Source organism: Cydia pomonella, chromosome 1 (genome assembly GCF_033807575.1).
Source record: "Cydia pomonella isolate Wapato2018A chromosome 1, ilCydPomo1, whole genome shotgun sequence".
NCBI classification, from domain to species: domain Eukaryota; kingdom Metazoa; phylum Arthropoda; class Insecta; order Lepidoptera; family Tortricidae; genus Cydia; species Cydia pomonella.
This window is the reverse complement of record NC_084703.1, coordinates 16,894,275-16,905,675: the sequence shown is the minus strand read 5'-3', so window position 1 is coordinate 16,905,675 and position 11,401 is coordinate 16,894,275. Positions and strand designations below refer to the sequence as shown.

General features: G+C 36.0%; 1 protein-coding gene across 1 annotated transcript in view; it reads right to left on the bottom strand.

The window, feature by feature from the left end:
- Window positions 1-709: 709 nt before the first annotated feature.
- The window catches only part of LOC133517028 (RING finger and SPRY domain-containing protein 1-like), a 31,757-nt gene continuing 21,065 nt past the window's right edge, over window positions 710-11,401 (bottom strand). Inside the window, exon 10 of the mRNA XM_061850147.1 lies at window positions 710-10,941. Within this exon, the coding sequence (XP_061706131.1) occupies window positions 10,854-10,941 (88 nt within the window). The 3' untranslated portion in view covers window positions 710-10,853. The remainder of the gene's footprint in view (window positions 10,942-11,401) is intronic.

Sequence of the window (11,401 nt, the reverse complement as noted above, 5' to 3'; positions counted from 1 at the left end):
AAGCGGCCAAGTGCGAGTCGGATTTGCCCCTGAAGGGTTCCGTACCATTTATGACGTATTAAAAAAACTACTTGCTAGATCTCGTTCAAACCAATTTTCGGTGGAAGTTTACATGGTAATGTACATCATATATTTTCTTTAGGTTTATCATTCTCATTCATTTTCCACTTTGGAAGTGTCTCTCGCGCAAACTATTCAGTTTAGAAAAATATGATATTAGAAACCTCAATATTATTTTTGAAGACCTATCCATAGATACAACCCCCCCCCCCCCCACACACGTATGGGTTTGATGAAAAAAGATTTTTTGAGTTTCAGTTCTAAGTATGGGGAACCCCCAATATTTATTGTTTTTTTTTTTCTATTTCTGTGTAAAAATCTTAATGCGGTTCATAAAATACATCTACTTACCAAGTTTGAACAGTATAGCTCTTATACTTTCGGAAAAAAGTGGCTGTGACATAAACGGACAGACAGACGGACATGACGAATCTATAAGGGTTCCGTTTTTTGCCATTTGGCTACGGAACCCTAAAAATGACGCTTTATTTCAGTAGGGTTTTACTATGGAGTGTTATAAAAAATAGACGTGTCGGTTCCCTTTAGGTTCATTTCGGTAACTCAAAGGAGAGATTAATCGGCCCCTGATAGCTGGTCTAACGGTTTTTAAGAAGAGAAAGGTAGAAACCAAACAGAATAAAAGACAGGATTGTAATAATAACTTTTTCTTATAATTTGCGTAAGAAAATAATTGTTTATACCTAACCAAAAGTTGCAAGTACGATATTTTTATAACATGCGACCTGAAGGGTGTGCTGACAAAGAAAAACAAGATGGTGTCTTAAATACATCTCTCCTCGTTATCAACAATCTCTTAACATGTCATGGCGTAATATATCTTTCAAGTTGCACAAACATTTAATTTACAAAGTAATAAAAATGAAATGAATCAGTTTTTACTTACAATACCCACGCATTCTTAGCTTATATTTTGTTGTACTAGTAAAAGCTCCATGCTTTTTTACACAACATTCGAATGAGAACATACATACTTTTCGCCTTTAAAACTTAGGGCTAATGCGGAATATTATATTCAGATACCAACAATATTCAAATATCAAGCAGCGGAGTGGTTTGCCTTTAGGTACCTACCAATAAACTTGATTGGGAGAAATATAACTACCATTACGATTAGTTTGTAATTTATCCGTATCTTTAAAAATATATAAATAATGCATTTACAAAACAATCAGCGTCAAAAATAAATGATCATTTTCAACTACATCTGTTGACGTATTTTCGCGTAATTCTATAAAATGAAAATAATCAAACTTATTTATATAATCACCTAAGTATAGCATTTTATACTGTATCTTCTGGATGAAATGGTACATCGATTTGTTTGTTACATGTTGTTATCACAAGAAAATCGTAATTTCAACCTAGTATTTCGTATCAGCCTGTATCGCCTTGGGCAGTTGCTAGTGGTCATAAACTCCATGCCTACGAGCCCCAATGCATGGTAGGTCGTCTAGTCACACTTTAAAGTACGATACTTATTTCAAGGGGTATCTAATGATTCTCGGTCAATTTTTTAGCATATTATCGATTCGCAGACAACGATTCGCCGAACATCTTTTCGCAGAGAGTGATTTATTTATTTAACTGTTGGTCGACTAACGTTACGCAGACTCACACACAGTCCAGTACCCCTAGTGTACATTTATTCGATAGCGTACAAAATGAGACTTAACGCAAACGCGTACGTCACGTTACGAAATCGAATAAATTTACACTAGGGGCTCTGTTCGCTTCTGTGTAAATTAGCAGAACTAATTGGAAGATTTTCATTTAGCAGAGTAATCTTTTCGTTTAAGCAACGTTTAGTCGAATAAAGTTTCACATTTTATACATCTTTATTTTCGAAAAAAGTTAAAGTTTATTTATACATTTACGAATTGCGGTACCTAAGTACCTACTACGAGTATATAGTCGTAGTTTATAAAATTTGCTGCTTCTTATACTTATTCGGCAATATATCGTAAATTAACGAGCCCCATTCCTACACTCAATAAACGTGTAAAAAAACCTACTCGATATGAACAAAGGCGTAGGTATTATATTTACCTATGCTATATAGATTTTAATGTTATGGTAATATAAAAAATAAGTAAATAATTAAATGTATCAAAACCATGTTTATCAGATTCAAATTAAAAGTTGTCTAGTCATGTCCTAGTCTAACAAAGAGTAAAGTAAGCATATAAGCTTTAAGTTTTGCCAATCAATATTTTAGTTTCTCGGGTAAATGTGACAGTTACCGAATGATTTATTCTACGAAAATTAAATACTCGTATGCGTATCAACTACTCTACTGACTACTTTTGCAAACGACTATTATGCGTAATGACATTCTGCCAATCGTTACTCTGCCAAAGAACCCGTCAGCGAATCGTTGTCGGCGAAACGAAAATCGGCGTATTTTTTCTTGGAAAATCAATAGGGCACCATTTCAAAGACTGGTATTTAATAAACCCAGGTTCACAGGTTGACTTCGATGATGAATGGAATACGTTACACACAAGGGCATTAAAACCAGTTTAATGTAACGTTTAGCACAATAGGAATCGGAATAGGACAAACAGTCCTGAAATTCGGTGTGTATGCAAATTAAAGGCCCTTTTTCATGTCCACACCGTTTCACTTTTGGGAACCTCAAAGAATCGCAGCCATCTTGGAAAATGTCTACCATCCTGGAGAAATTCGCGTTTTGATCTTAGGCAAAAATAGATGACTACCCACTAGGCCAGACCGAACGTCAAAACCGACAGATGGAACCGTCAATTCCAAGCAATTGAAAGCATCGAGCGCGCAGAACTATTCGTTTTTAAATGGAATTTCAATTGCTATTGCGCGCAACGCAGCACAGGTCTGTCTAGCAACACGACTTGCCCCGGACTGACTATACGGACGACTCGGACGAGAGCAAGGTAATGGTAGGAACCTAGGCTAGATTTAGGCTTATTTTTTTGGGAATTGAGGCATAGTTTTATGAATTTTCAAAAAGCAAGAAAACCTAATCGTTTTCTAGTGTTTTGTGAGAAAGGTTGAAAAGTTTCATATATTTTCGATAAAGCAGTTGCAGTACAAAAAGGATACAACTGAAAGAAATAGGGGTGAATTAAAGTTTTTTTTTTTTCACTCATTTAAATCAAAATAGTTTTCCCGAAAAACCATATCATTGCTCATATCTTGTAGATTGTTATATTTTTTTTCTGCTCAAAAAGTGTCATATCTAATATAAAAAATGGTTCAGAGTAACTTAGTTTTACGGTATTTTGCAGGAGAAGGAACCCTAATCTTCAGAATAAAAAATTAACCTAGTAATAATTATAAAACGGCAATTTGTCCTGTGGCGCTCATACATTTAGGTAATTTTTTTAATAGTTTTTCGAACTTGAGATGCAAGCTGTGTCAATTGCTGTTGCTTAAATGTAGCTAATAATAATGCATTCGATAATGATAGCCCACACGTAAAATGCACACATGATCCCAGTGGAACTCACACTTCCCATAATGAGACGGCAGCCATTGTGATGAAGTTATTATAGTTTCTATTGGGAGAGATCTTCAGGAATATTCGACCACCTTAAAAAAATACAACTCTATACCCAATACGAATGAAAAAACATTTACTTATGAAAAATAATAATTGCTCCGGAATTGATTCAAAACTTCGACTTCAGTAATAAGGGCTCTTCAATAAAGAGCAATGTTCAAGATATTTTCGCCGTACCAAGTCTTAGTCTGAAGACCGGTAGATAATGGCATTTTTCGTTGTCTATAGAAGACATTTGTGTGTATAACAAGGCATTCAACAAGTATGTGTGTGCGGGCACGTAGGTAAAGCAGACGACAACTGGCAGTGAGTAAAAAAAGGTTAGAGTATCAAGGCAGATAATAATTATTTCATTTTCGACACCAATAGGGAATATTACGCAACATTCTGTGTAGGGGGCACCACTAGCACAAACGGAGGACCTACCGCAAAAAAAAAACAAAAATTAAAATTTCGTTTCCCTCTCTGTCACTCTCGCATGTTCGAGCGATAGAGAAGCAGATAACGAAATTTCGATTTTCGCGTTTCGCGGTAGGCCCTCTGTAAACAAACAGCCTTTTAGCATCAATGTCATATTTATTTGTAATCCAAATTATCTGTGAAAACTTGGAAAAAAACTGTTTAACTGTGTAGTATGATTAGTATGTATAAGTTACTCTATGGTTTACGATTTGTGCTAGTGCGGCACTTTGACGGCAGAACATCGCAGTAATACCCCATATTTAAATGTTACTTATGTACATGCTACACACAGTATAGACAGGTTTTTAGTTAAAACGCGTTTTGTTAAATGCCTAGGTTAAACCTAGTAACTCCTATTTTTAAGTAGGTAAGAACTAGATTTCACAAGGTACCTTTGTTGTCACCGAGATTATATTACATTAAAAAAATAAGCATGGACTATTTTTACTATTAGGTCATACACAACACAAAAGCCTTATTGTTGTAAGTAATTATCGTAAAATATGAAAGTCCGTTCCGGCAGTTTGGTCAAAGTTGACCTGACACGCTCCTCCTTGCATCGCTCGTCGTCGTACCGATCTTTAACATATTGTCAAAACTAATTTATTCTGAAATTAATTTTTATAGTTTGATCATTTCAGTTTCCATCAAGGCACTTTGTGACAGCAAGTTTTGGTTAAAGTAAAGAGTTACAACTAACTTTAACCTAAGCATTTAGGATAACTAATTCTGGCTGGAGAAACTTATAAAATTTAAAGCTCAATTACTTTTACCGTATACTTGATTATAACAAAAATTAAGATCGTAATACTAATCATTCAACATCTTATACTAGTATTCAATTATGATAAGACCTGTTACGATTACCTAAATTTAAATCTTTACACAAGAACGAAAAGAGCTGTATTTGAACCACGTTTTATTGAGTGTTACAATTGTTTGAAGAAACGAATCTGTTACAAATATATTCAACAGCACGTTAGTACAGTAACAGCAAAGTAAAGTCACCAGCGATAACATCTCAGTTGGCGAGCTACTTTTTGAAATATTTGAAAACATATGAATGTATCATATCAGTGTAAGATAATGGAAAAGGCAACTGTCAATATGAATATCGACGTGGCATCGTTTCCATTATTATACACAAACAGGGGTCCCTGTTATACGTATACCGTCAACGATAGACCCTTCTTATGTACCTAGAAGAGCTCCATCTACAATTCGTTTTCATAAGCCTGACGCATTCCCCACCCCATCGTTGGTGACTGTACTCGTACCACAGCTGTACCCGTCTCGCAGCCTTTACCATTTTAACCAACAGTAAATGATTCTCGATATAAATAAGCTCCATTCACTAGTTGAATCTATTTTCAGTAACCTTATTGTGTAAAGGATGGCTTTGTATTGTTTATTTTAACAATAACGAAGTTTAACCTATTTTGTGCATTGACATATATCTAAGGCCTTGCAGGCAATAAGAATGGGGCCAGTACAGCGGTGTCACGCACACGAATACGAGCCAATTGTGCAGTCTAACGCCAAAACGCGATTAGTTGGTGAGTTTGCAACACGCGCGCGATTGGTCGCAACTAGTTGCGATAGACTTCACGATTGGCTCTAATTCGTGAGTGACACCGCTGAATTAGCACTATTCTTAGTGCACGCAGATATATGTCAATAATTTTGTGCCTGATAAACCACATTCTCTGTTAAACAAAGATCATTACTCAAATGTGAGATTTTACTCGTTATTAGACGATTTCAAATTTCACAGAGCACTCTAAATTTTGAAGTAGGTATAGGTCCGTTTTCCGAGAATGCTATGCCGTTATAGATATGTTCACTTGCAAAAGGCATACAGATTTGCACATTGCACATTGAGGCAAAAAGATACGGAGTGGGGCGCGCCTTAGAGAATGAACACATCTACACTGACGGCGCAGCATATAACAAGTATATAACAAGCTGGCCTCGGCGTAAGCTCATCCCTCCGTTCGATTATTTTAATAATTTTCTTCAAATACAACTTTAATTAAATTTGACCAATTTTTTAATTTGTTAAACTATCTAATTCTGACGCCCCTCGTGACTACCTACTTACATTACTACAAGATAAAATTGATATTTCGTAGTTTATTTATGATGAAGGCCTCGTATTAAAGCAAAAAGGGAATATTTATCTTACTTAGAGGTTGAATATCTCTATACTCAGGTCTCTCATCCCCGAGGCGCCGCTTAACAATATACTAGTGCCCTAAATATGTATGTATATATATATATATATATATCATTTGTAGACGGTGACTGCTTTATTTTGCCTTCGGTAATCTTAACATGGTTACCTAGGCATATAACTATCTTTTATAACGAAGCTATCGTACACTATTATATTTGAATGAACCATGCATGTAGCAAAAATAGCATATTTTTGTTATAAACATTTTTCGTATGTTACACATCGATTGATTATGAAAGAACAACTACTTTGATTAGCTATTTACATTTGTCTTCATAATCAGAAGTATACATATAGATTAATAAAAATCTCATCACACGAGCTCGTATACGCTCTATTCTTCAAAAACGAATGAGAAAGTTACTTCTCCACTACAGTGGCACAGTAATTAGATGTAAATGTTGAGTTGATTCCACATGCTGGCTGGTGGAACGACTTTTAAGTGATGATTTAGAATTCTAAAATAGCGTTATTTTGGATTTGATTTGTAATGTTTTAGAGTCAGTATTTTAATCGCATTGGTGTGGTGAAATTTTTTTTGTTTCATTCGGTAGCAAATGTTTGTTTAAACCTCGTGCCTTGAAACTCTCTAAATCCTACATTTCGAACCACTCGCTACGCTCGTGGTTCAATTTTGAAATCTCTCGCTTTCTCGGGTATCAATATAAGCACGAGGAGTTAAACAACAACTTTTCCCCCTTGTAAAAACAAAATAAGGATTACAACTGAACGTTACGGGTGCGTACCAAAATGACAATATCAATCACGCAAATCAAAAAATAAATAATGTAAAAGAACAAGTGATTTTTCACTGGCATCTATCATTATGATACATTTTAACTTTTCGGTTGGCTTTAGATTGTCATATTATACCTAGATATTTTTCTAGCAGGAACAGAATTTGCTTAGTGCTTACCACAATAAAAATATCGACAATCTTGTTATCGATAAGTATATACTTACTACTTCAACGACGTATACATATTTAAGTAAAAGAGAAAGAGGGTCATTAATACATCAGTGCGATACCGTTAATAATAAAAAACTAAGATACACCTACACTGTAGCCATATACAGAGTCACAGACACAGATTTGCTATGGGATCAAAATTGGGTTTAATATTATAGTACGTTGTATCATTCTGCGTTAATTTGAAAGACAATTTGCACTGAAAAAAATAGATAGCCGAACTGGTTTTGTAACTTTACTAAATAACTAAACTACGGTTATAAGAAAATAAACTTTGCATAAATTTACAAACTTATTTTGTAGTGTATACCCAGTACCTGAACACTGATAGCCAAACACGGTTTTGTAACATATAACACATAGTTCGCAAGTCCCAATTTTTGTGTAAACAGTAACCAAAATTTTGTTACAGTTATGCAAACATTTCTTTCAGTGTGGTTGTGTGTTTATCATGGAGTGACTTATGGGAGAATTAATTCAGTGACACGAAGAAAGAAAGTTACAAAAGGGTTTCAATTTGTTTTCTAAAGTATGTAAAATATAAATAAATTTATAGTTTTGTTACTATTATCTATTTTTAACGCACCCTATTACCCTATATTTTCTTTGTATTACCTCTATCACGTTGAAGTGGCACTTATCGATAACAGGACTGTCGATGTTTTTATTTTGTAAAACACTTAGACGTCAACGTTCGTGGTACAAAAATATCTAGGTATAGACGCATATGGCTGTAACATCGAGTTTATTCAGCTAAGAATAAATTTATAAGAGGAAACATTTACTGTGTGTATTTATTTTTGCTTAATAGCATCGTTCGCTGCTGGACACAAAATAAATTTAGTATGGGGTAGCGCATGGTTACTGAATTTTCAATATGACTTACAGTAGATGTCGCTAGGATACCGCCCTAATAGTCCTTATGTTAGATATGTTTGCTGTCCTTGGGTAGGGTCTTAGTAGCTTAGATGGCAGAGTATGGGCTAGCGATAAAATGTCGTAAGTTCAAGTCTCACCCAAGACAGTATTTATTTTCACTTTTAAATATATTCTAAGCTTAATATCATCGTTCGCCATGCTTAATACAAAATTAATTCTGTTTATTCAGTTAATATAGCATGCGTTGGTAATTTGACATATTTGTTGAATCAAAAAAAAATATTGCAAACAAGTGGACAGTACACTAAAATTCGGACGGCTATATAGACGGATATGACCTATATAATGAAACTCATTAACCAAACTCTTCACTTAATAAAACTCAGTCGTAATTTTAACGTAATATTATGACTTTGCCAACTAAAAATAATCTTAATGCAAAAATATAGTATGTATTAACGGTCCCAATGCGACGGTCACGCCTCGATTTGGGATCATTTGAAAGAGTAAATCTACAGTCTTTAGGCCTGCTCGAGCACCACCGTGAAGCAATGTTTCTTTTAGGCCCCCACATTAGCGAGTGCTCCCGGTACTGGTTTTCTATATACATACAGCACCGGATCCAGGAATTCCCGTTTCTCGCCATGCAAACTCAGTACCGGGACCATTCCCTACTCCACACTTAACATTAAGTCACCTGCAACAATAGGAATGTAGAATTCTTGTGACTGGTTTCATTTTATACGCCCGTCGGAGTACCACCACGTCGCTACCGCTGCTTACTGATTGTACAGTTTACGGCAATACTAACCTACAACATTAATTCCACACTTCTACTGAACAGTTAGTAATAATATAATAACAGCGACGCTTGCCACCGACCTCTCTGCCGATCGGACTAAACGGATAGTGCTACCTATGCTAGCACTAAGTGCTAGTAATTAGTTATCGGAAGTTAATATCATCGTTTAAATTTTTAAAATCGGCTGTTACTGGTTGAAGAGTTACGTCACTGCTTATTTTTGATATTGTATCTTCACTTTGATTAGAGACGGAAATGTAACTTTCTCTGGCTTGTCTAGGGTACTTACAGTGCTGTCTTTGCCTTGATGCGGCAGCCTTTCTAGATTGGGTTCTACCCTACAAAATCACAAATAAGCTAATGATCGAAATTTGAATTTCCGATAGTTTCCCGATAACTAATTAAGTGTCCAGTATTCTTCTCATGACATTGACACTCACATATTTGCTAGAACCTGCATAAACTAACTCACAATGCATCTCCCGGTCATATTTCCACCGCAAGTTTCAAATTCAAATTTTGGTATTAAAAAACGACACACTTGTATCAATATTGTTTAGGTGAAAACATGGATCTAGTTAGACATATTGTCGTTGTCATTTATCCATACAAAAGTTGAATTCCTAATTGATTATAAAACACTTCGTTCCGGAATTATTACGAGGCACCATTGTACAGTCAGCGTCAAATACTTTGTAGCAGTCAAAGTGGCCAAATAGTTCGGTACACCATACTAAATATATGGTGTACCGAACTATTTGGCTACTTTGGTTGCTAAAAATTATTTGACGCTGACTGTACTAGCACTAAAGTAATTTTTGTATTGATATTGTAAGTAACATAACGAATTAAAAAAGATATTTAAACTGTCATTTAACAATTACTCTATAAATTTGTTCAGTACCTTAGGAATTTTTATGATATCAACAGACATAGGTATCCGCGGAGCAAAATAGTTTGACAAGTAGGGAGTTCCTGTACCGATAAACTCAACTATCGACGCTAGTTATATATACTAGTGATCACTCAAGGGTTTGCTTGTAAAATATGTTTTTATTAAGAGTAAAAAAAAAAATGCAACAAAAAGGTGAACAAGTAATTTTAAAACCGAAGAATAGACGAAGTACAATAGATCACTTTATGAAAAATTGTTATGCCCCTGCACAGAAATTGAAAAATCATTTAGCCACCTGAAATGGATTTATCAGCCAAGACGGAGACGCTTAACGCCCGAAAATATGGAACAAATTCTGGTCGTTTACTTTAACAACAGTAAATGAGACATTCACGAAGAAAAAAATTGGGATGAGTAAAATTATAAAATTGTCTTGTCTTAAAAACGAAGAAGAGTATTTAGTTATTATTTAATTATTTTTTTACTCTTAATAAAAACATATTTTTACAAGCAAACCCTTGAGTGATCACTAGTATATAGACCTAGCATCGATAGTTGAGTTTATCGATACAGGAACTCCCTACTTGTCAAACAATTTTGCCCCGCGGATTCCTGTTTGTATATCAATATCACATTTTGCTACATGAAACAAACGACATGATTTCAATATCCAATTTGCCTTAAATTTGGCACATAATAGTAGTCAATATGATCCCACGATATCTATTGGCTACGAACAAAGCTATAAAGTAGTGTATAGTGTACTGAGAGCAACACTTAACTTGCCATCGGTGACATCGTGTCTTTGCAATAAGGTTTACAAATTGCCATTAACAGTGTGGAAGGTAAAGAATGGCCCTAGTGTAGGCGATATATGAGATCAGCGGGCGGGTCGAAGAGCTGGTCCTCGGAGTCGCAGGCCTCGGCGGGCGGCGTGGGGGACTCGTCGAGCGTGATGTTGGGACTCGACTCGCTGTCGCGCGACTCCTGTCATGTCTCCTCGCGGCGCACGGTCACGATGCCCGCTCGGCACATCGGGCACTCCTTCAACTGCGATGTGCACAGCGAGCAGAAACCTCTGTCGACAACAAGTAAAACGGTTCAAGCAATTTTACTCGGCTACAATTTTTACGTATTTTCACCTTTTATTAATATCGCTTAAACATGCCGTGACAACTTAGCCGTCAGACTACACTATAATACAATACAATAGCCATCAAAACGGTGGAGCACACGTGACATAGATTCCCACCTACATGTATAGTCTGGCAAAATACCCGTATATACACATAGCGTATCCTACGTTTATTATCATCGGCTTTCTGTTCTTAATGGCGTAGAAGCGTTATTCAATGTCGTTTTACAAATTTATTACATAGCGCGTACGTCCCTGCGGCTCTGGAGCCCCAGATCGCAAAGAATGACGGCAAGCGCCCCGACGGGATGTCGCTGATCCCCTGGCGGATGGGCCGTGCGCGGGTGTGGGACGCCACCTGGCGGTTAGTGGCGTCCCATACCACCTCTCAGCTACCAGCAAA